This window comes from Drosophila miranda, chromosome XR (genome assembly GCF_003369915.1).
Source record: "Drosophila miranda strain MSH22 chromosome XR, D.miranda_PacBio2.1, whole genome shotgun sequence".
Taxonomy (NCBI): Eukaryota; Metazoa; Arthropoda; class Insecta; order Diptera; family Drosophilidae; genus Drosophila; species Drosophila miranda.
The window spans coordinates 5,947,934-5,974,167 of record NC_046674.1 but is presented as its reverse complement, the minus strand read 5'-3'; the positions used below and the strand labels follow the sequence as shown (position 1 = coordinate 5,974,167).

At 46.2% G+C, this 26,234-nt stretch overlaps 1 protein-coding gene across 3 annotated transcripts in view; it reads left to right on the top strand.

Moving 5' to 3' along the window:
• Positions 1 to 26,234, top strand: part of LOC108150918 (protein naked cuticle) — a 40,458-nt gene that overhangs the window by 10,176 nt on the left and 4,048 nt on the right. For 2 of the 3 annotated variants that reach the window (XM_017279246.2, XM_033386445.1), the window contains exon 2: positions 24,389 to 24,948. In XM_017279246.2, the coding sequence (XP_017134735.1) occupies positions 24,389 to 24,948 (560 nt within the window). Of the gene's footprint in view, positions 1 to 10,070; positions 10,101 to 24,388; positions 24,949 to 26,234 lie in introns of those variants that run through there. The other variant, XM_033386444.1, reaches the window with a different exon arrangement.

Here is a 26,234-nt window from a genome sequence, read left to right as displayed (position 1 = left end):
TCAAGACTCGGAGAGACCTCAAAGCTCCTCCGATGATGCTGCCATGATGCTCATTAAAAAGCCACGTATACGTATACGTACACGTTTTATGTGTACGGGCTGTGTGTGTGTGTGTGTGTGTGTATATAAAACCTGACCAACAAATTGAAGTTGGTAGGTTAAAGGGGGGAGGGCCATGCCCATGCCGTGCCCCAAAAGTGCTACAGTTAATGGGCAGCAAAAAGAGTCCTGGGTCCTCGACTTCCTCGACTCTGTGTCGTGTCTGTGTTAATTTGATATGCTGCAGGCTGTCCAAGAAGAAGGGACCTCAAAGGTACAGGAGGGTGGGGTGGGCGGGGATGGCGGGGATGCGGGGAGGAGTACAGGGACTGGGAGCCATCTGTCATGGCCTCGGAGCGGAGTTATGGCTAGGCGATGGCGCTGTTCTCATTATTTTTTGTGGCTTATTTGATGAATGGTGTGCGTTTGGAATGGCAGCGGGTGAAAGTGGAAATTTCGAAATTAAAAGAACGCTATAAATAATATTAGAGATGGTTCTCTGCTAAGCCCACCTCGTAATTAGATACGAGTGCGAGTATCTGCTCTGCAAACATTTAATGCAATTTATTTTATTTAATTAGTTTTTGGCCGAAAGTTTATTTTTCATTTGTTCTTTTTTTCTTTTTGTTGGACAGGGTATTATGTGTCTGTCTGTACGTTGGCCACAAAATTGCTACTGGTTCCTTCCGACTGGCTTGCCTCCCCCTACCAGATTGTCGCCAGACAAAATAGTCGAAATATTCCACGAATAATATTTGCTGGGAAGCTTTGCGCTGCTTTTGGCTGTGGCAGTGCCTGTGGTGGTGGCTGTGGCAGTGGCTGTGGCAGTGGCTGTGGCTGTGGCTGTGGCAGTGGCTGTGGCTTTTGGCCATAATTCACTTCACAGGCGACTGGCAACAACATGGTTTTGACGTTTATGAATTGATCATTATGCAAAATTATGATTTGTAGCGTTCAAATTACAAATTTGTTACATATTCTTTTCGGCTCCGCCCTGCTTCGGGTGATACCGCCAGCTCCGCTGGGGGTTCCTCCGAAAAATGTTGTGCCACAAATCATTTTCCATCAGTACGAGTATGTTTTTGGATCGGCTGTGCTCTCTGCTGACTTTTTTTCGCCAAACGATAAACAAGACATTCGATAGAGCAGGAGGCGGAGGACGAGGGGCAGGGGGAGATCTTGGGGGGGACTTGGGATGTACGTATATTTACGCATAATTTGCATGGCCCCCATTTCAAGAATACAACAAAAATAGGCTACCAGAGGATGCCAAAAATATGCACACAGTCGTGGATCAGTTGTGTCGGGGAGGGAGGGGTTAGGAGAGGGCCCTCGTGGATTAGGGGAAATGCAATTTGTATGCTATAAAAAGATGAACTGGGAGCAGTCTTGACTTGTAATGAATGAAAACAGCTGAAACTGTCTCTGAAATGGGGGAAAAGATTCATAAAAAAAAGCCCCGAATTGAATGCACTCTGAAGTATCTCAGAAATGCGATTTACTCGTAAGATATTCGATATATCTATATACCAATAGTTTGCTTATAAACTCATCTGCTCTCTCAAGAATCGGAATTCTAGGTATTTTTCTACCAACTTCCTTGTCCGTTCGGAACCCTTTTTATCAGAGATCTAGCGTATTTATCCTAAAAATACTTCAGCTCTTAGTCATTTCTTGGCATTTCATTCAAACTTCCAGGCAAAACATTTGCCTAATTATCATCTTGAGAGATACAGATACAAATACAGAGACAGAGAGACAGAGATACAGACCTGCCTGCCTGCCTGCCTCCACAGGGCCAAAGCCGAACCGAACCGAGTTCCTGGAAAACCTGACACATTGTTAGCATCTATAAAAACGTCAAGCGGAGGGCAGGCAGCCAGAAGGAGATCCGTAGGACACATGGCAGACGTTCGTTCAATCTCTTCGGGATTTGGTTTGGGATTTCATGGTAACACAGAACAGCATGACACATCTCATCCCATTCCATCCCATCCACAAGAGAACTACGATTACGGAAGGCAACAGCTACAACAGCAGCGGGACAGCAGGACAGCGGGACAGCGGGACAGAGCTAATGATGAGAGCGTCATCGTCGTCGTCGTCGTCGTCGTGTGTGTCTTGAGATCCGTTTGCCAGGAGGGTCTGGGGTCTCTGTTCCTGAGATTGTCGCCCTACTCCAACCCCAGCAATTGATTTTAATTTCCATGTATGCGTGTGTTCCCCTGGCTGCCCCTGCATCTGAGTATCTGTGTGTGTGTGTGTGGCGGTAGTTAAAACTTCCGGTGCATCCAACCGCATCCACAGCTGCTCCAAAATGCGGCGCCTACGATTTGGATTCTCTTCTCTTTTGATGCTGGTCGTGGTTTGGCCTTCCTCTTGAACTGCTTCTGGCCGCCATTAGCTCTGGTTCTATGGACTTCCGTTCCCAACACATTCACACACACACACACACACACACAATGACCCAACACTGTAGAGGGCAGGTGTTGCCGTTATGCCGGCATTTTGTGGTCTCAATGCGGTTGCAGGCTGCATTCTGCTTGCTGCAGGAATCGAATGAAATGCTTCCCTTCCCTACACTCGAAAGGTGTGGTCCGTCTGGGGAGACAGCGTTTGATTCAAGCGAACTACATTTCAATTCGAACCGAAGGCTGCCTCTCTCTCTCTCTTTGAAAAGGTCTTATTAAGCTGATTCCCCAGATACCAGATAAGTGCTTATGGAATGGAGGAGACTCTGGGGCTGTCATTAGAAAGATGATGTGGCGTGGCGTGGCGTGGCGTGGCATGGTGTGGTGTGGTGTGTGGCAAGGGGAAAGGTAGTTCTCCGAAGTGATTGTCTTTTGTCTGAAAGAGCTCGTTTGTGATGGTTTGATTGATGGGGCAGGATGGAAATGGAACTGGAAACTGAAGCTGGAGTTGGGGTTGGGGTCTGGGGCTTGGAGAGTGATTAGTAGGAGAGATCAGGGGAGGAGGGGAACAAGTCTTTGAAACACAAAAGATGATTGTGAGGCAGAGCATAAGGAATATATTGGTTGTCAGGCAATCAAAGAAAAGGCAGTGGCTTCAATGATGGATTTCTTGGATTTTCTCAGCTTGAACCCAAAAATGATGCACAGACTGATTTGAATAGAGCAAAAAAAAAAGCAAACAAAAACAACAATAACAAATGGGGGGGGGCATGGAAAACTACCATAAATGGATCTGTGGACTGTGCCTCCTCTCTGGCTCTGGCTCCGCTCTGCCCTATTCAACTGTCATTCAGCCAGCACTTGCCTGCTGTCATTTGTAAAATTTATAGCTTGCTGTCAATGAAATGCCACCCAAAGCGTCCCATTGCCATTGTTGACACCACACCACACACACACACACAGATACAGATACAGATACAGATACAGAGATACAGCGAAGGAGCAAAAGACAGTGTCGCATATTTGCACATATTTAGCAGCCATTTTCAATTTCATTTGTGGCACAATTTAAAATGCAAAACGCATGGAACTGAACCCAACAACACAACAGAAGAACTGAACAACTGAAGAGCTCTCCGAGCGAGGACAGGGACCGACCAGCGACAGCGACAGTGACAGTGACAGTCCTCCCCTGGGTATGGGATGATATGGGATGAATGGATGTCTCTCTGGGACTTTGACAAATGCCGCTGCCGTTTAGACATAGGTGCTAATGGAGGAGCCGCTGGTGGTCATCTGCTGCTCCTCCGCCGGTGGTACGCGGGCGTCGGAGTAGGGGGGGAGGGATACGAGAGCTGCTCCGCGCTTATTGAAATTGATGAGCGGCCAAGTACGTGGCAGCTTAGCTGAAAATCTACCCTGACGAGACCCTGGGTCTGGCACTGGCTCTCGCTTTGTGGGTCTGGGTCTCGGCCTATAAGCGCAACTGAGTCTCTGACTTTGACATTGATTGATTGCTCTGGCAGTGTAATTTATATGATTGTATTACGGGGAGTACGACGAGAGAGCCGCCCCTCCTCCCACTACCCCTCAACTTTGTTATTAATAGTTGCCGCCCTGCTGGCCCTGCCCGTGCCCCGGCCTCTGCCCCCTTGGCTGTGTTATTTCAACAACATTTGCTGTTGAAAATAATTTTCGTTTATAAAATATATGTGCCATGGCCCCAGCAATTCATTTTTAATGGTTCGCCGTGCAGTTTAGCGCACGGATCCCCCCCAGATCCAGTCCCTAATCCACAAGGGGCTCGAAGCCAGAGCGAGGGGGAGAGAGAGTTTGAAAAATTGATGGGGGAATTGTTTTTCGCCGGCTGATAAGCCAACGTATAAATACTCTTTGGAGTCCGAGCCATACATCCTGCCACAGCACTCAATAGTCCTTGCAGTCCTTCCGGCGGCATACCCTTTCAGGTGTAGCCTTGGTGCGCAAATATTTCCCAATAGAATTTCAACGAGCTGCTAGTATTTTTGCATAGAATTTGATACCCAAAATATGTTGCAGCCGCAACAGGAATTACTTTGTGTGTGGATGAGTGTGGCAGGCGGCAGCTCCAACGATAACCAGACACGTACACATGCCACAGGCGAATGCAGGCAGCAGGCAGCAGCTATCTTTGCACTCCACCACCCCCCAACCCCCTGGCCATTTTGTTTTGGTTTTTTCGGAGAAAATTTTGCTGCATTTTATTTATGGCTGACGTTTAGCATAGGGAAAACGGGAAAATGGGAAAACCCGAAGAAGTGGAATGGAAAGGTGCCAAAGGGGAATTTCAAGATGATTTTTTCAATTTTTGCAGGCTGCCCAGAAAAAAGTGGCGCTCAAAATGTTTGTACTTGTTGTTGTTATTTTTTCTTTCCTTCTTTTGGTCGCTGGTGCCTCTGCTGCCACTGCCACTGCTGCTGCACTAACTTCATTAGGCATGGACGTGAGACGTGAGAGTCTTGAACTTCTGAAGGCAGTTGCTATCGCATCGTGTGGCCCCCGGCGAAAGTTTAATGTCTTTTCCGGCTAATTGAGTGGCCCGGCGCACTTGCAGACCAGACGGATGGACGGGGGCACATAAAAAGGCTCTTTGCCAAGTCATGCATCTAATTATGAGCAGGCAAAAAACACACACACACCCAGAAAAAAAAGAAGAAAATGAACTTTGAAACTACCAGTACGAGGGGACGGTCCGGGATCCGTTCTGTTCGGGAGGTGGTACATATGGTATGGTCTATGGTCTATGGTCTATGGTCTATGGTATGGCTGCTTAAAGGCAATTAACTGTTACTTACGTTGGCATTTTCCAACCTATTAAAAACCCGACGCAAGTAAGCAGACCAGAAAACCCATTAAAGCGAATGTTTTTTTTCAGTTAGCTCTTCCCTGGACTGCCTTTCTGATTGTTTGCTGAATGTCCAAGGATGGTAGCCAGGGGAGGGTCTTCCAGTACCAGTTTTACTGCGTCTTTATAGAGAATTGTTGCATCACTGAATCGATGGGAAATATTGATTTAGATTCGAAATGGTTGCTTGTTTTCTTTGAAACATATACATATATCGGAACATATAGGATATTCAATCTTTTTGTCGGGTTATCCAAGTATTTCAAACTTGATTCCCCTCACAGAACACTTAGAGAACAATGGTATAAGAGTGTGTTTAAATGTAAAAGAATGTATGCGAAATAGAAGAGAAAAAAAGAAGTGATAACGTGGGTGCTCGGGTGAGCATGTCGCAAAATGCATATTTTCATAAACATTCTCTAATTCTATCATTAGTTTTAATTAATAATAGCCCAACACACATTTCAACGAATGTCAGTGGGGCCATCTATCATAATTCTTCTGCTAATGACATTCATATCAAATATCGTAGAAAAACCAAATAGAATTCATCGATCATCCAACTGACACTATTCTATGGCCTATTGGCATTTTTCCTTCACTTTGGGGATTGGATTCTATTAGCCGGAGAACACACGCTCTTAATTAACCTAATCCGAGGGTCAGAGAGAGAGAGAGAGAGTGAGAGAGAGAGAGCCCCAGTCACGTGGAATTCAAGTCAAGCTGTTAACTTAAGCTGGGCCCCAGCCTCAGCCTCAGCTGATGTTTGTTGGTCTTAAGCTGGTTCATTGAATTAAGCCAGTGGCAGTGGCCCCCACCTGTAAATACCCGTACGGCTAAAGCAAAGGAATAGTAGGATGTTGTCATGGGAGTGCTCTGTGGAGGGGGCGGACGGACCATCGCCATCTGGTGCTGCACAGAGCGGCAATAAAATTATACACCAATGTCTCTATTGGACTATCATCTGCTGTGCTCTTTTATATCTCCTTCGTCGGTGCCTTTTTCTTTTTTTAATGCGGACGGACGGACAGACCATTCCCAATGCGGTTTTTTATATGGGGCTCTCTCCGGCTCCGTCCCCGTCTCCGGCTCCTCGCTTCTGTCTCTATCTGTAACTATTTCCAAGCTGTTGCCAGCAATTAAACTTTGTGTCTGTGCGGGTTCTCTTCTCTTTGCTTCTCTTTCCCTTCTGTTGGCTCGTTCGAGTGAGTATTTCTTTAAATTGCTAATGCCATAAAATGAAATTAAAGCTGCTCGGAGAGCAAGAGAGAAAGAGGTACACAAGTGCCAGAACTAAGAGATTGTTTTTTTTTGTACTGTAGGGGTAGGGGTAGGGGTGGGGGGGAGGGCGGAGCGCAGCGCAGCCAACACTCGGAACAGTTCGAGTTCGAGGCCAATCCATGGCTCTGATATTTCCGTGCACTTAAACACTTAACGCCATTGTTTATACACTTGAGTGCACTCCGCCTCGTCGCCTTTTTGATGTGGTGTGAAAAGTCGCCGTCAATGGCAAAGGCACACACACACAACGCAGAGAAAAAAAATCTTGAAAGACATTTTCCTGGCCGCTCTCTTCGGCTTCTGTTCTCTTTGGTTTTTTTTTTTTTGTTATAATCCCGAAAACATATCCGTAGAGCACTCGGCAATGCTCATAAGTGTTCAGCTAAATGGAAAAACATTTCTTTTAAGCGTTGACAAAACAATAAAATAAAAGAGACGCTTATGCTCTGGAGGGTCTTTTGATGCCACATTCCTCCGTATCCCCTATTCCAATCCCACAGAAACACACACGTTTCGATCCAATTCCCGTCTGCTCCCAGCCATAATGAAGGTATTTGTGATTGTCTCTAAAGTAGTAGGAAGTATTTCCCTTTTGGGTGTGAAAATTGCCAGCAAAGATTTCCGTTAAGACAGGACGACAATCCAATGTGGCTGGCAGGGAGGCAGCGTCTTGGCCAATTTAAGGGGAAGCAATTTTGAGCTCAAACACAGAAGCGTAGCGGGGAGGAGGGCGATGGGGGCAAGGGAGGATTAGGATATGTGTATCCTGCGTAATCTGTATAGGAATAGGAGACACAGACAGACCGGAAGACCGGAAGGCCGGGAGGAAGCGGAAGGATGCTCAGGTGACAAAGATGTCAGTGTGGAAAAACGAAGGAGAAAAATGTCAGAGGAAACGCCATGTTGGTGTGGAATTCACTTACAAAAGTTGCTGTCAAAAGGAAATTCTATAGAACCCAAAAGCAAAAAAAAATTAACGGTCTATTGGTGGCTTTTGCTGGAATATTGTTGAAAAAATGTCTCATTTATAAATAGAAACCTTAGCTTTTGTAGCCTGTACATCGTTTCAGAGCATATACCCCATCCCCACCCTCCATTTGGCCCACAAAACTGGGTCAATTCGCTGCCATTTGTGTGGAAAAACCGCCATTGCCTAGGCATTTACATCTGTGTTTAGTCCCTGCCTCAACGCCCGACTCCTGTGGCAGGAGTCGAGCCCCAAAACTGAAATGCCAATGAAGCCCAATTATGCCGTGTCCGTGTCCGTGTCCCCCTGCTCCTACCCAGAACCAGAACCGAAAGGTAACTGCCAAATGCTAACAATGCAAAGCCCTACCAAACGATGCCACACCCCTAAATATATATATATGTATATATATATTTTAGCTTATTCTGCCTTTTTTCTGCTGTTGTTGTTATCTTTTAGCATGGCAGCAGCATCACTCCCTGCTCGCATTTTGCTCTGGGCAACAGCTGTCAACCAGGTTACGTGTGTGAAAGTCAGTATGGAGATGGCTCCTCCTGCCTCCTGACAGAGGCATAAATTTATCCCACTCCTTCGCTATCCCACCGTCAGACAGAAATTGGCGAAAAACACCAAAAACCGAAATGACAACTGAACGGAAGGGAGCGATGAGATGGGGTAGATGGGGATGTGTCTGGGGCTCTCTCGGATAGTACCCTAATTCGATTTCAAAGCACACAGAATTAAGGCAACTCCGGAGGAGGCCTTTTGTTCTACTGTGAGGCAGGAAAAAAGCTATTGAAAAATCATATGGCAGGAAAGCAGGCAAGCAGGCAAGAGATAGAGATAGAGATAGATAGATATGGTGGATGGGAATAGAAAAGAAAAGAAAGAAAAGACAAAAGACAAACACAGCAGAAATGGAGACTCATCCGCACAGGCCATAGCCATAGCCATAGCCACATCCACATTGATACGTGCCTGGCATTTGCCAGTTTGGATTAATTTCATTTATCCCCCCTCGACAAAAAAAAAACACACACACAAAAAAAGTGGAAAGAAAAGAAAGCCCAAAGACACACACACACACACACAGAGAGACACACTCTCCCTGTCCATGTAGCGGCCCATCTATCAGTATGCTGTGTATTCTCGGATCGGATCGGATCGGGGATAATGGCAGCATTAATTTGAATTGCATAATTTGTTGTGTGCAGAAAGCAGAGAAATAAGAAATTAAGTCAATGGCCCAAACAAAATATAAATATCGATTAGGAGACAGAGAAAGAAGCGGAGACGGAGACGTCGACGAGAGCTGCAAATGACAGGGAAAATTACTCTCGAGTCGGAGTCGGTGGCAACCCATTTAATTGAGAAAATTTAACACGTACGCCACACATTTGTATTCATTCTGGGTCTTTCAGGGTCTGCCACTGCCACTGCCACTGCCAGTGCTCCCTCTCTCTGTGGGAAATTGGATTAAAGGCGTTAAAGACACTGCGTTCCGTTGTCAACGCCATCTCGTTTGTTGGCTCCTCCGCGCAACTGTAAATTACATTTCATATTAGCAGCGGGATGGGGGCTCCCCGACTTGTGGCAAAAGAAAGCAAAACGAAGTTTGTTAGTATGCCATAATCGTATGGCGACGAGGGGTTTATTTATAGCATTAGCGCATATTAGGCCTAATGGCCATAACATACGACCAGGACGAGGACCAGGGACGGGTGGCCTTAAATTGTTATAAACGGGTCTGCCGCAGAATATGATCAGGAGTTATGCAAGTGGCAGAGCAGGGATCCATCTGACAGCCCAGAAACGCGATTGGAATAATGAAAGCAGGTCCCCCAAAAACCAAGGATGACAAACAGATAAATGCCACTTGAAAGATAAAAAGAAAGATGAAAGATAAGGTCGCATGCGGAAGCGGAAGCACACATGCACACAATACGAAACCAAAAAAACAACAAACAATAAGATGAAAGAGAAAAGAGAAGAAGAGAAAGATCCAAGCAATTTCCTTTAGTTAGTTTTCATATCACAAAAGGAAAACTATTGGATGCATCGAACCGTAGGATATCCATCAATACTATGGCCAGAGAGCCCATTCCTGCTGGAGCTGGGGCAAGGGCAGGGGCAGGGGCAGACCTAATCTAGCACCATCCTTTCCTTCTCTGCCCTTTCCATATCTCAATGCTTCACATGTCAACTCCAGCACGTTCTAGTTGATTAAATAAACTGATTGATGGCATGCCTGATTGATGCCTTCAACGAATTGTCAGCCCTGTCTAACTCCCCCAACAGCCCCAACCCCCGTTTATTCTTCTGCTTCTTTCTATATATGAAACATCCTTGACTAATGCAACCCTTTTTTGTTCTCTTTTTCTGCCGTTTCCTTGCAGGTGTGTACCGAGCGCTGGAACGCTGACTCCTTGAAGTTCTTCTCAGCCGAAATAAGCCCCCCGGCCCCCAGCGGCAACCCTTAGAGGACTTTTTTTCCCCCTTTTGGATTGTTGGATTTTTGGTTTGGTTTGCTTTTGGTTTTGGTTTAGTTTCTGCTCTTCGGGGGTGTGTTTTCGTTACACTTTTCACGCTTTAACAAACTTCAAGCCAGGGTAGGGGGAGCGGGGCAGGGGAGGAATCTCAGTTCAGTTCGTAGTTTTCGGGGGATAGAATATCTTAAGCATTATAATCGCATTATAGCGATAAATGACCAAAATCGATAGGCAGTCTGCATTTTTGGCTATTTAGTTTCTTCAGCAAATCTGCGAGGGTGACTTTTGACAGTCGCCAGAGTCACGTATGGCACGGCTTTAAAGCAACCCTTAGACCCCACTCTGCTCTCTCCGTGCCGCCGTCTACTGAAATAAAACCGGCTTAAACGCCCCCAAATTATAAGAGCCCGAAAGCAGACCGACAGCCCAGACAGAGCCAGGAAATATGACAAGAGGCGAGGGATTGCTATCGCATGGATTGCAGGCAACGGCGACGGCGGCGGCGGCGGCAGGCCATTTGCTGCAACGGAAGCCACCCCCAAAGAAAAATGCGAAGAAGGGAAGGGAAAACCAAGGGCACACTGAGAAATATATGAAAGAGCACTCCATTCTGGAAGGAGTTTTCACGCAGTTCCGGCTCCTCCAAGCAGCTCTTTGCGATTCCTCGGTTTATTGTCTGCAATGCATCAAATAATGAAACGGGTTTCCCCGGAAATGCGCCACAATTAAGCCAGGGATTTGCCACCAGCATGCAGCACCCCCTCCCCCAATGGGATATGGGATGTGGGAGATGTGGCAGGAATGCCTGTCCTGCCGAGGCATTTGGAAAACTTTTTCCTTCACACTCACTCAAGTTGCGATTTCCTTTTTCCATTTTCCATTTTCTATTTTGCTCACACAACAACATTTTTTGCCTCTATTTTATTTGTGTGCCACACACAAAGTGCAAACAAAATTTATTTTCCATTTAGTTTTTATAAAGCGCAAACAACATACAAACACAGGGAATGAACCGAAAGGAAAAGAAAGGAAAAACCCAAGAAAAGAAGAGAAAAGCAAAGGACAAGAGCAACATTCGAAGAACAGAAAACCTAGTGGGGAAGGGGGGCAGTGGGGCAGTGGGGAAGGGGAAGTGGGAAAGCAGCTAAGGGCAAAGCCAAACAAAGTTCAATCAAGTTAACTTTGTTGCCAAAGCGAAAAGGAAATGTGCGCGGAAGGAAGGGCATTGGCTGGGGCAGGGTGGGGGGGAAAAAGTTCAAAGCAACTCTGGACTTTTGACTAAAAGTCGTGGCCGATTTGACCAGGACGAAGCTTCGGGGTCCTCCGTCCAAAACCTGGCCACAGAGCGTAGCTTAAGTGTATTTAATAAAGTTTTTTTCTCTTCTCCTTTTTTCCTTTTTTCCTTTTTTCCTTCCCGATGGTTTATCACTGAGATCTGGGCAGCTCTTAGCTCTCTCGCTCTCCTCCTCCCCGTTTTCCTCCCTTCAAGTTTAAAGGACACTTTAAGTTTGAAGGGAACAGGGATGATTGGCTCTGGTCAGCATGGGGGATGGGGGATGGTGGATAAGTATGTGGTTTAGTGAGTGCAAATTTCAGAAGACACTTTTTGTCACGTATTTTGATTTTTATGGGCTTGGGCCAAGGGAGGGGACACCATTTAGTTTTGGATGGGGAAAACTATCTATAAAGACGGGGAAACTTTCAAGAAACACGAAACAAATGTGGAATATTTCCAGGAATATAAGGCAACCGACTCCGCTCCACCCCGAAAAGCCCTCTCTCTGAAAGGCCTTTCATTCGGCAACTTTTCCAACCGGAAGTAAGTGAAACTTGAAGTATTTGAAATATTTGAAAACTGCAACAGCTGCCTTGGGTTTGGGTTTGAAGAAAAAGTATCTTTTTCGAGCCGAAAGTCTTGGGAAAACAATCTGCAATCAGCTCTAGAGCTCTACGTGCCTCAAGTTTTCCCACTCTTTCTTCTTCTTTTTTCCACTTTTCATAATGACCCAAGGCACGCCCTGGAATTGGGTCAAGTTGTGTGCCAATAAGGGCTCCATCGCTGAACATGGAGTTGGACATAGAGTTGGACACGGACACGGACATGGGCCTAGGAAATGATGATTATTTGCATAGAACTTTGGCGCGATTTAGCGGTTTGTGTACGAGGGCAATTAAATGGGCCCAAGACGAGAGCCGGAGAGAAGGGGAAGCCCGTTCTGGGCACAAGGGGAAGGGGAAAGAATGGGTATGGGAATGGGAATGGGGAATGGGAATAAGAAAATCAATTACAAAACTCCACTTCAAAATGGAAAAGAGCTAAATGACTTCCGCTCAAGATGTTGTTGTCGTTGTTGTTGTTGTCGTTTCTCGGTTTCTCGGTTTCTCTTAATTGCTTGCCCGCAGAGCCAGAAGCCCAGAGACCGAGCCAGAGCTCGAGCCAGAGCCAGAGCCAGATTGCTGCTGCGGACGGAGAAGCCTAAAACGGAAATCATGTTATGGCCAAGCGCTCTGGGGACAGCCAACAACAAGAACAGAAGAGAACAGTCGTAACTCATAAATATAATGACAAATCAGAAAAAAATTCAAGAGGCAGCTGGACAGCAATCAAAAAGGCTGATGAAGAGCCTCTCCTCTACGTCTGCCACTCTCCTGCCCTCTTGGCCGAGTGCTGAGTCAGAAAAATAATGGAAAACAATTTAGACTGTGTGTTTCCCGTAGAGGGGCGGGGGCAGGGGCAGGGGCAGGGGCAAAGGCAGGGACTGGGGATGCGGCTAGAAAGGACCAACCAGACTCCCATGACCATGGGAGAGATGAAAGAAAAGCCAGCAATAACAATTGAATTTTCAAATGCTGCTTATTGTTTTTCCAGCCTCAAAAGCAAAAGCAAAAGCCAAAGACGATGAAGAAATTGGCCCGTACCGAAGCGAAGCGAACCAAAGTGAAGCCCTTGCCTTGTTAAAATGCAATCAAATTGTGGCCGAAAGAGTATGCTGCACGAGTGCTGCACGAGTTGCACAGAGCTCAACCACAAATATTTGCTGGCCAGGCCAAAAGCCAGTTTAATTTTGGCCCCAGGCGATGGGGAGGGTCAGTTTGTGGTACTCCATTTTTTGCTCTATAAAAGAACAACACACACACACAACAAGAGATGGCATGGCCAGAACGAAGCATAGATACTCTTCCCCGGGACTTGCCAGCTCCAGGCACAGTCTTGTCTGCTCTTTCCCCTATTCGGATGGACAGAGAGAGAGTATGGCAGGAGAACAAACCTCAACTTTTTGGCATTCACTCGAGTGCAACGTGGCATGAAGCACCGGCCTCTGTCTCTGCCTTCAACTTTTTGGGGGCTGCTACTGGTTTTTTTTTGCCACAGCAAAAGAAAAACTTGCAACGAACTTGCAAACAGTAGCCCCTTGTCAGAGCCCACATATGATTCCAATTCTCCCTCTGTCTTTCTCTCCGGCCCCTCATCGTACTCCGTACTCCGTACACCGTTCTCCTGTCTCTGTCTCCTGTCTCTGTCCCGAATCTCAGTCATGTGGCATATGTGCGACTGCCTGCCTGCCTTCCAAGTTTTTGCAGTACGTAAATCGGCGAGGCTTTTTGTTCCTTTCCCCTCTCGGTTTTATTTTTTATTTTTTTTTCTTAAATATGCTACGTGCAGCGACAACCGACAAACTCGACTGCAGAACGTGCTGCGTGCTCGGGTATTTGTTGTTTGAAATGAGAAGAAAACAACAACAACAACAACAAAAAACGAGACTACGAGAACAAAAAAAGTTGCCAAGAATTTGCCGCCGACAACGATGTCGGTTGACTTTGTCATATGAAAAGTAAACAAGCGACAGGCAAAAGGCAACAAAAGTAGAGGCCCACACGGACCCACAGACCCACAGGCCAAAGTAGAGTCAAAGTAAAGCCAAAGTAAAGCCAAGAGCCAGGCACAGTCGAGTCGAGTCGAGAGCCACAGCCAGAGGCGCCCGCGGTCTCTAATGAGAGCAGGGTTAGAGTGGTATAAAGTTTTCGGGTTTGGGTAGTAGGATCATACAAACCATACAAATATAATAGAATAGATCTTGTAGATGCAGGACAACGTCATATTTGATGGATAAATGATCCTCGAATCTAGAAACTACTGGAGAATGTCCTAAAACTCTTTCGTTGCCCCTTCCTGGGGCCTGCCAAAACATTCTCAATTCCCCCCGCTTACTGCCTTGTGGCACCGTCTCTGGGTCCTCTCTTTTCTTCAACTTTGCCACATAGTTGGCGACACTCAGCGAAACTTGACATTAACTGTGGCGCTCCCCGCACACGTCTGAACTTCTCAAGCCACCAATGGATCCCACTTAAGCCCTTGGCTCCCTCAGACCCCCCTCCACCCCCTCTCCAGGCTTGGGATTGTGTGTTTATGTGTGTAATGTGGAGGCACAGACGAAAAATAGTTAATTATAGTGGCAAGTGGCTTACAAAAGAAATGGCGACAATTCTTTGGAGCGAGTGCGAGCGGCAATAAAACTATTTTACGAGTCAAAGTTTCAGCCCCCGAAAAAAACAAAAAGAAAACTTGATTTCATAAAAGTTTTTGGCTTCTCCCGAAAGAATATTAATAATAGATGTGGGTGGTGGGGTGTGTGCGGGGGGGGGGGGGGTAGGGATTTCTTGGGGTGAGATGCAATCAGCTTATGCAAATCCTTGTTGATTTTAAAATAATGAAATGGCAATGTCCATTGCATGAATAATCCACGAACACAAGACACAAAACACGAGCACAGAGTGCGGGATTTTCCATTCGGTACGCCATGGCGTATACGCAATTTTCCGTATACGTTTATTGTTGTCTTGGCCTGCGTAATGTAATTGCAATCGGAACAGCACACAGAAAACAAAGAACAGAAAGACAAAAGGCATAACCAGGGGAAAATGCGCATATTTTCATTAAATATTTAGCCAAATGCGAAAACCCCTCGCTTTTGGGAACAGCCATGTGGAGTGGAGTGGGGCCAGTGGGTGGCCTGTCCAATATCCATTCCCGACTTTATGTGAAGAAACTTAATTTGCCGCCGTTTGCACAAAAATTGTTCGCATTTTCTGTGTGAGTGTGGGTTTGTGTATCTGTGTGTTTGTGTTTGAGGTAATTGTGCAAACAGAAATTCTGGCAAAAGAGAGAGACCGCCCGCCCGGCCGCCCGGCCGCCCACTGGATGGCCCTGGAATATATATTGTGGCGGTAGCCAACAATCAAAAGCGCAAAAAAAACACATTGAAAATATATGAAGAACAACAATTAATTGTTGTGAAAACTATTTTTGAAAATGTGGAGAGACATTTTTAATGAAGTTGAAAATTAATCAAAACCAAAAGAGCAACGAAAAGTGGTAGAAAAAGAGAGACACAGAGAGACAGAGAGAGAGAGAGAGAAAGAGGGCGCGTGGGTGTTTGAGAGAAAAAGAGGATCGGTAAGAGAGATCTACAGAGATTTAACCGATTATCTAGGCCGTGTTCATTTCGAGATGCATTCTCAGCCAAGAGCCAACGAAATTACTGGCCGTCTGCGTGGGCAATCAGGTCGCAATGGCTCTCTTCTCTTACCCGTATATTTATTTACAATTTCTGTGCGAGCGTGTGACGCATTTTGTGTGTGCCCGTGCTGGGATGCTCTCAAAGTCAAAGCCGCACAAAACAAGAACGAAAACAAAAACAAAGGCAAAAACAAATTATAAATCTTCAAAAGCATTCTTAAAACACAGAGAGTGGGGGGTTAGGGGAATTTTGTTGTTTTTAGCAAATAAGTACGGGGAGGGGAGGGTGGACGGACGGGCTAACTTAAGAAGCGAAGGGAGGCTAAAGATCTAGTGGATGGATGGATGGAGAACGGAGTGATACCAAGGGGGGCTGAGAGGGGCAGGCGGTCATAGCCAAGTAGTTGGCAGATAAAAGCCGCTATAAAAACTGTCAAATAAACATCAAAGCGGATGCGCAACGCTTGACATGCTAAAATATACTTTATAGTCATGCGTGGCACAGTGTGAGAATGTATCTGTATCTCTGAGATGTATCTGTGCGCCATGTCTATCCATATGCGTGTGTGTGTGTTTGTGTGTCTGCTGGCTAGGGCATGTTAATGGCTTGTCGGGGGCCAATGGAGGTGCCACCAACAGCAGCATCAGCCATAGCAGCAGCAGGCGGCAGGCGGCAGGGGGGTCATCGGAGGAGGAGTGTATGTGGAGTGCTCGTTCGCCAATGCTAAAGTAATAGCACATGGCATAACATAACATAAAAACATTGATGGCTGCAAATGATAGAGAGCTGGCTCTGGCCAGAGACAGCCGCCAAGGGGGGTTAGCCGGCGATGATTGATGTTCCCATTGAAATACCATATATAATGGAATATAATAATGTATCCAGCAGAGGAGATGATCAACGTCCAAGGGAATGGGTGCGGGGAAGGGGATGGGTAGGAAATAAATTGAAATTGCAAATGATTAAAGATGAAAACAGATCTATTTATGTGCGAGATTGAGAGTTGCTTGAAAGCAAAAATTCCTTTGAAATGGAGAGGAGCACCATTTCATATGTATGTACATACATATGTACATGTCCTTTCGAATTTTCCCTCATTACTCGATTATGGATAAATTTACATTTCCCGCTTTCCTTAGGGCATACAAAATTTTCCCCAACTCCACCTGCCACACAGCCGTGTCCCCATGTCAACATCATTTTCAATTTTCACACCAGAATTACAGATCAGATACTCCTCTCTCCTCGTACGAGTATGAGGGGCACTCCCCTGCCCTACCACGCCACTGCCCGCGGGCCCTATGCGGGCTACGCATCCATGGTTTCCGTTCCCTTCCCCGTTCTTTTCTGGCCATTGGCACATTAGAAAACGTGACAAAAATTTCATATTGATGTCTTCTTTTCCCCAATCCCCTATATCCCCCGTATATCACGCCTATACCCATTTTGGCTTGTATTTTTTTTTGATGATGCTGCTAAAGGCAATACATAAAAATTTTCACACACAGCCACGAAAACAGCAACAGCAACAACAACAGCAATGACAACAATGTTGGAACAAGAGAGTTCTCTGGGATGGGGAATGGTGATGGGATGCTGGGAGGATGGGGAATGGGGAATGGGGTGTACTCGCACTCGACATCGTACGAGGACAAAGTGTGAATTAGGCGCAAAAGTTGAAAGAAAGAAGGCATAATACATCGAGTACATACATGTGTGTATATGTGTATGTTTTTTTCTTATTATAATACCAATACATTGAAGGCTTTTTCTCTCTCTTTCTGAAGGGAATATAATAACAGAATATGGGTACAATGTGTAATAATTTTCAAGTATTTATTTTCGAGCTGCTTTTCGAGTGCATATGTCACCAGACAGACAGACAGACAGACAGTTTCCGAATTTTCTTTCGCTTTTTAATGGTGGCTTTGGGTCGTACCCCCAAGCACGCCTCAAGTTCATAATTTGTACAATTTTATTGTCTCTCTCTCTGTCTCTCTTCTCTTTTATGAGTTTTGACTGAAATATTTATACAAATTTTGTATCTTTTATCTCTCGTTGGCGGCCGCTTTTGGCATTGCAGGTGGCCATAAAAGATTGTAATAATAAAAAAACACGCACATAAAACTTGAGATGTGTCGTCGTCTCACTTTTCTCACTCATGGCGGCCAACCCCCATCTGTCTCTGTCTAACACCTTGGGTATCGGGCAAATTTTTTTACATGACCATAAAAAGGGCCAACAGTCCCCCCACACCCTCCCTCTAGCCCAACAATAAAAACAGCACAATAATTTACGTAAATTCCTAGGCATACATATATATGTACTGTGTGATACGCGATATTCGGGAGCCCTGAGTGACAGCTTTGGGGTCTCTGGCGTTCGGATTTGAAGAATTTTCCTTGTGAAGGCAGGCTTAAAGAACTAAGAACTTGGCAGGAAACAGGAGTGTTTATATTAAATTAACTAAGAATGAAACCGTAAAATCGATGATGGAAATATACTGAAATGGGTAGAAAAGAATGGGTACATGACACCCCATGAAACCACCCTCGCAGCATCGCAGCATCGGAGCATCACAGCATCGCATTTTCCAGTGGGGGAGGAAGAGGAGGAGAAGTACCCTTCTGCGGAGTATGCCCCCGCGTATCTTATCATCTGTCTGTCTGCGCCATTCCTTCCATGTTCAGATACAAAGTACATGCATATTTACACAATTCGTTGCAGCTTCTACGCTTTAGCAATCGAAATTACAAAAGCAACAACCAACAACGGCAGCGGCAGCAGAATGACAGAGCGTGAAAACTAGAGCATTGTTTGATTGACATTTGATTGACAAACAACAGATACTTTGACTCCGTACAACAGCAACAACAATGCTATGGGAACCCCAGACATAGCGACATTTGCCAGGGCCCAACAAACGATTGATAAAATTCCACACACAGCGAGCAAAAATTGGCGCCAGCAAAAAGTACAAGAACTGATTTGCTTAAAGGGGGGAAATTAACGCCTTTTAGTTAATGACTAACAAGGGCAGGGGAGTAGCAGGAGAGAAGGGAGAGGCACACACTGTCGGATAACAACATTAAGAGCAGCCCTCGTTCATTATGACGCTCCATTCATTATTGGTGTTTTTTTTCTTTCTGTTTGTTGTTGCTGTTGTTGCTGTTGTTGCTGCTGCTGGCCAGTTTAAGAGCCGCTGTTTGTAATTAATTTCCGTTTGTGTGTGGAGTGGAGCCGCAGCAAACTTTGGTGCAGCAAAATCGCAGCAGGAGACAAACAGAGACAGAGACAGAGAAACACACAGTGGCACAGAAGCGAGAGAGAGAGAGGTATACTTTAGCATTAAAGCCAAGTTAACAGATCTGCTATGCATACACACACACACACACACGTGAATTAAAAACCATAGAACTGTATATCGTTGGTTGGTTTATGCTCTCGGAATGGGACTTTCTATCCAACACTCAACCAAAAGAAACCGAGTATTATTTTTCAGTTCAGTTCAGTTCAAAATCATTTACCAACCTGATATGTAATTTAGCATGCCCATCTCTGGCTTATATAGCGATACAATATCCCAACAGAAAACCCGTTTTCCGAACACGTTGCGGTAGAGATGAAGGCCTCCAACACGCGCGCTGCGGCTGCGGCTGAGGCTGAGGCTGGGGCTGGGGCCTGGCGGCTGGCGGCTCCACGAAGCGGCCTGAAGAGTTAGGGATTTTTGTTGGATACATACATACATCTGTACATACGTATGTATATGTATCGGACAAAAGGCACGCTCGATCTGTTGGATCTGTCTGACGTCGTTGTCGGCATTTGTTTCACTTGATTTGTGACATTAAAGAAAAGTTATAAAAATGCCGACACACAAGCAACCGGCCCAGAGGAGCTTGCTGGCTTGTTCGTTCGCTCGTTGGCTGAAAGAAAAAAAAAAACTGCAATCGATTGTCGACAACCACTGCCAATAGTTGGCATACTTTGTGCCTGCCCTGCCATAGAGAGCCTGTCCCTGTCCCTGCCACCGCCGTTGCTACCGGCAATCGATGATGACGCTCGCCCTGAACTTCAGACGGCTGATAAGCCAAAGAAGGGGTGGCGGGGGGGAGCACGGGGCCATCGTGTAACTGTTTGGGTAGGCGCATCGATTATCGGCGTTTAATTAAACGTTACCAGACCCCAGTCGCCAGCCGCCAGCCGCCAGCCCCCAGTCTGGGCCTCAGCGCCTCTTTTCCCCTCGAAATAATTGCTACTGGTATTTAGCAAGCATTCCCATTCCCACTCCCCATTCCCCACGCCCCACTCCCCACTCCCCTTCCACCTGATAAGATTTTCTGCTACGTCGCGTTGCGGCAACAACAACAGAGTGAAAATAAAAGTGGGTAACAAAAATTGAGGCAGATTTCTTGGGGCTGATAGTGAAATATATTTTTGTTTTTGTTTTTTTGTGGGACTCGTTTGATTTTTGCCGGCCCCATTGCCCAACGAAACCATCGATAAGTGCCATGCGATGCCATGCCAAATTGTGGTTGTAAATTGTCAAGTGTCGGACAAAAAATGCTATAAAAAACAAAACAAAAGCACACTAATTGGAAAGCACTTGATCCTTCAGCGGGTGATCGGCAAGTGATCAGCTAGTGATCAGGCGGCAGGGTTTATGTCCAAGATGCAAGCCAAGTGCAAGCCAAGCGAAGGAGTCTCGTAGCTAACTCTGATCTGGGTCTCTTTTCGACTCATTTGGACTCCTTTGAACCATCTGCAAAGTTGCTTAACTTCTGGCATTCGTTAGATTCCCCCCTCCGTGGGAGCCCTTTAGCCCCAAGCATTTCTCTCACAACTTTTTCACTTATGGTCTCGTATTTAGTTTGTTTCTTTTTGGCATGTGTATGGGTGGGTATGGGTGTGTATGGGTGTGTATGGGTGTGTGTGTTGATCTTTATCATAGAGGGCCGAGCATTTCTTTTGTGTGTTTGGCTCCGTATGCGACTTCTCATTAATTGTTTGTTGCTTTTGTTATTGCCGGTCGGTCGTCGTTCGCGTCAAAAACACTTAACTTCATTAACACTTACATGCCAGATACGAGATACGAGATATCTTTGGCCAGCAACAGCAACAGAAACAGCAAAAGCAACAACTTTTTTCGTTTTTTTTTTTCGGTTTTCGGTGTGCCTGTGTGTGTCTCTGGCCCACACAGAGACGCAATTATGAAGTTTTATCTTTGGTTTATATCTTTTCTGGCTTGGCCATGGGTCTTGGCACATCATCTGTCTAATAAATAGTGGTTGCCACGCGGCCACGCGGCCACGCGGCCACTCTGCCACTCTGCCACTCTGCCACTTGGCCACTCTCCGTGCCATAGTTGGTCGTGGAGTTGTGGCTCTTGTCACTTCTTGGATGCAACTTTTGGTACTCTTTGTGCGATTATCTTGTGTGCTTTCGGGGGTACACCTTTTTCTAATTAAAGGTCCACCAGTTGATGGGCCTCTGATCTCGGGTTCCCAGATTCTCTGCTATGTCTCTCTTTCTCCCTCTCTCTCTCTGTTCTTGGCCGCTTTGTTTTGCGTTTAATTATCGCCTTTGTGTTTCTTTCAGCATTCTTTTTTTTGTGTGTGTGTTTTTTTTTTTGAGCAAATACCGCGCACGGCCTTTGCCGACGATCGTGGCGCCAAGATAAACCAAAAGAACATGTTTTTTGCTCTCAAGTGGCCGACCCGACACACACAATGGGAATCAACTTGTTTTTGTTGTTGTTGTTGTTGAGTCATCAGGAAAGCATTTTGGCGTCTGATATGAAACATGCCGCCTTGCAAATTAACTTTGGCCTAAGCCACTCCAAAACAGATACAGAGATACATACATACATACACGATATATAGGCACAAATTGAAAGGAGAATGGCCAGAATGGCAGCCGGACAGCCTCAGAGAGCCCTGGGGGCATGCACGACTCGCCGATGACCTACAAAAAATGATTTTTCAATTGTTACTCATAAAAGGGGGTCGCCGTGGCGCAAAAACAATCTCGAGGTGTGATTGATAAAACATCTAAATGGATCAAAAAAGTACATAAATACTATAGGTAAAAACCTAATGAAACTCGGAGCAAATCAAGTCCAAAAAGACGAGAGAAAATAAGGAAAAAGTCCAGTATCCAGGGGCCCTAACATACAAGATACAAGATACTAGATACTGCTGGTGCCCCCAAGCCTACGGCGGCAAAATGAATTGAATTTGTACATTTGCGTAATGTGTGCGTAGGGCAGGGCAGGGCAGGGCAGGGCACGACAGGGCAGAGAAAATGGAAATGAAAATGAAAATGATTAGCCCCATCAAGACGCACGGACCACGGCCTCACTTCCAATCCCTATGACTATGACGACCGCAATAGACACGGCCAGCATTGCCCAACAACGAGACAAGATGAGATGAGATGAGATGAGGCCGAAGCCAAAGCCGAGGCCAAGAGCTCCAAGGGCTTCTAGGCGCACACGGCTCACGGCTTACCTGGGGGGAGGTGGGGTCACAAAGGCCATGTCGAAATGTGTGACCGCAGCAGCAGCAGCACCAGCTTCATGAATTTTCTATGATAAATGGAACGTCACGGCTGGCGGCTTATCTATCAAAAGAAAAGCACAACAGCAACAGCAACAGCAACAGCAACAGCCCAAATTGAATACAGCCTACGTGGCGTATGAGTAATGTTCGGTCCCTCAACACCGAACGAACGTGTGGTAGTGGTTTTCGTTGATCTTGGCTTTTGGTCTCAATTAAAGTCCGCTTCAGAGATGTAGAATGTGGGACGTGTGCTGTAGGCCCTTGATTAACATATCTTTGTGGTGTAAGGGGAGGGGTGTTGTATCTATGTATCTACGTAGCTACGTATCTACGTATCTATGTGTAATTATCAAGTCCCTGCCTGATGCTGTAGATAACACAAGTTTTCTATGAAAGATTTGCATAATTAATTAATGAACTTTTTGTGTGGCACTGGCACTGGCACTGCGACTGGGTTTTGTGGTGCAAATCAAAAATGCGCATAAATTGTACAAAAAAACCTACAGCAAAATGTTATAAATTGTCCCGTAATAAAACACATACAAAATTTAACAAAAAATGTTACGAAAAATATAGAAAGCAGGTGGCATTTGTGACGTTTCTGGGGATATTCTCTGTGGAAAAGCACTTTCAAGGCAGACGAGGTAACCTACAATTCTATATTGTCAAGTGTTAACTGGGTCAACATACGGCATGCCGCATCCCCCCCGCCACTGCCACTGCCACTCCCACTGCCGCAACTTTGTGTGCTATCGTAATGCCGCAGTGCAAACAATTACAGGGACTTGGCCCAGGACTCGACAACCAGCTCATTTCCCAGGCACTTTGGCTAATTGTCTTCAATTGTCGCCACCTCAGCAGCAGGCAGCAGCAGCGGCAGCGGCAGCGGCAACTCTTTTGGCGCAATCCTGCCGGGGATAACAACAAAAACAACAGAAAGAAAGAATGAAGGGAAAATTACACAAAATGGAAACTTGGGACTGCTTTGCTTGCATAATGTTCATGCAATTAAAAGCCATGTCCTGCTGGGCGGGGCCTGCCCGGCAAGGACGCAGCTCTCAAATGAGAAATGAAAAGCGAAATGCGAAATATGCGAAAACCACAAATTTAGGTCAGCTGCGAAAAGTGTCGAAGAAGGGGAGAGGAGAGGAGAGTAGGGGCAAAGGCGAGAAGTGGAAATTTTCTTTAGTTTTTTTGCTTTTTTTGTTTTTGTTTTTAAGCACGCTAATTAATTAAAATGAAGCAGCAGCAGATACAATGGCCGCGAATAGTGGGTGGTGGGGTGTGGTGTGGTGTGGGGCTTTGTGGGTGGCCAAGGAAAAAGAGAAGTAAATTAAATGCGAATGGTGCTACTGGGGCTAGTGAGCTTGGGCTTATGGCTGGGATTTCTGTGTGTCAAGTGGAGGGTTTGGGCCTTCGGGTCTTTGAAGTTTATCAAGTTATTATTTGCACGGATAAAAAGTGGATATTGTATGTACACATGTTTATGGTGAAAGAAAGCACTCCGTCGTTCAGCTATTCTCCTATTTCTACCACTTTGCTGTGGTCTACGCGTCGTATGAGTAATGAATGGATCCAAAACCGAGACCAAAGGCCGTGGTAGCGTGGTAGACTGCTCATCTGTTGGCCAACAGCTGCCGCAGCAGCCACAGCAGCCAGATAGTACTGTAGCCATTTCAATTAAAAATTGAAAGAAAACCAAAAAACACAACAGAAAAGAAAAGAAAACTTTGACTGCCGCCACTGCCGCCACTGCCGCCGCCGCCGCCGACGACGACGACGTCATTAATTAGGAATGCTCTCCGAACAGTCGCCTTTCAAGTGTCTCGAGGGGGGTGCCAGACTGCAGCGGTAGCGGCAGGGGTGGGGGTGGGGCATTGGCCGCCTGGTCGCCATCGCTTTGTGTTGGCGTTGGGGCATAAACTTTTGTGTGCGACCCGTTGTTGCTGTTGTAATGCGCTTTGTGCAAATTGCAAATAAATTGCAAAAGCCGCCAACGAAAGGCAGCCAACGTCAAAGGCGCCAAAAGCCGCCAACAGGGGAATGGGGGAATGGGCAAAATGGAAATGGGGTCTGGGCTTTTCTGTGGGGGATTAGACAACGCCAAAGAAGAGCAGTAGCAGCAGCGGCTGGGGGGGTGTAGGGGTGGCAGCGCTGTTTTGATGCCGACAATTTCATGCCACTTTGCATTTTAATTAAAAGTATCCTTTCCCCCTCTTCTCCCTGGTGTCTTTGCAGTCCAGGAATGCACCACAGACTCCGAGGAGCTGATGTATCACCAGGTGCGTGCCTCCTCCTCGTGCAGCGCCCCGCCCGACCTGCTGCTGGTCAGCGAACGTGACAATAATATACAACTGCGATCGCCGGTGGTTAATATAATCACCACGCCACCGGGCAATGCCTCCGGTTCGGCAAGCAACAAACAGCAGCAGCTGCAGCAGCAGCAGCAGCAGCAGCAGCAGGGGCACCAGCATCATCATCAGGCCATGCCCATGCCCCATACCCATGCCAGCAGGCACCACCACCACCAACAGCAGCAGCAGCTGCCGCAGGACATGAGCAGTAGTGGCAGCCACACGAAGCATTTACGCATCAGCAGCAGCTCCGGGGGCAAGCACGGCAAATATGCAAATATGCAACAACAACAACAACAACAACAGACGGCGGCTGCGGCGACAGGCGTCGATGAGGATGTGGTCGATGCGGCAGCGGCAGCGGCAGCCGCTCCACATGGAGCCCATCAGCAGATGCATTCGCGTCACTTGCACCACCACAAGGAGGAGCGCATCCGATTGGAGGTGAGTCCATCAGTCAATCAGTCCATCACTCCATCATACCAATAACTTGATAAGCTTATTAGATTATCGATTGCCAAGCATAACCGCCCCACCCCAACCCCAACCCCAACCAAATCCAATAAACATTTATTTTTATAGTCCATTCTGATTCCGAATCTGATTCTGATTTCCAATTCTCCCATTCAATTATGGCGGAATTTATGGATTTGTATTATTCCCATCGTGTTTCATAACCCAAATATTTATGGAGCACTCACTTGCACTCCTTCCTTATACACTGAAAGCAGATAAGGGTATTCCTGGCTTTGGCATAGAGCAAGCACACGCAAGAGGGCGTGGCCGTGACACTTCGAGTCGTGTGTCAAACTGCACGGCCACACTGAGAGAGAGAAGGGGGCGAAACAATGCCAATGTAAGCAGTTAGCAGTAAGAGGGCAGTGAGAGAGCATATTTAACATTGAATTTTGTTATAAGGTGACGTCGCCTGTCGCTGTGGTGAGGACCATCCAGAGAGAGAAGCGCTCGAAGGAGTTGGCTAACGTTTGCATGCATTCAGACAGACGGATGGTCCTCGAAAGAGAGCGACATCTAAGTGTATTCCGATAGATGGATAGAGGAGATTATTGGTGGCTGCTGCTGCTCCGCTCTTGGGAAAGGGTATTCATTCACCTGCTTGTGGCCCCAATCGCAGGGTCTCCTGCTTATAAATATGTGATGATGATAAATTAAATGATGTTTGTTTTTCCATTTGTTAGCCAGGTGTTGTGGGGTGCTGTGTTGTTGTTGTTGTTGTTTTGGTCAAGTATAATCCACTCGCATGCTGTTATTACTGCCCCCTCCTCCTGCTTCTCTGCTGGCCATAACTCATGGCCCACTGGGCCACAACGCACATCGGCCATAAACTCAACATTTCAATGTGCTTTTAATTAAAATTTCAATGGCTGCTGCTGCTTCACTCTCCATTTGCTGTTCCACCCCACAAAGAATCGTCTCAGAGGGTAGGGGAGGCGGGAAAAAGTATTTCATTAACACAAGGGCGCCGGCAATTTTCAATTACCACCCACTGAGGATGGAGCATTCTCTTCCTCTGCTGCTGCTGCTGCTGTTATGGAGAGTCTTCTACTGTTCTTCTTCTCTTGTTATTCCGTGTTCAGTGCCTGTTCTGTTCGCCAAAAAAAATATCAAAACATTAAAATTCAATAAAAACCATTAAAAGCAAAGCAACAAACACGAAAAGCACTCAGAGGCAATTAAAAATCTACAAGCCGAGAGGAGAGCAGCAGCAG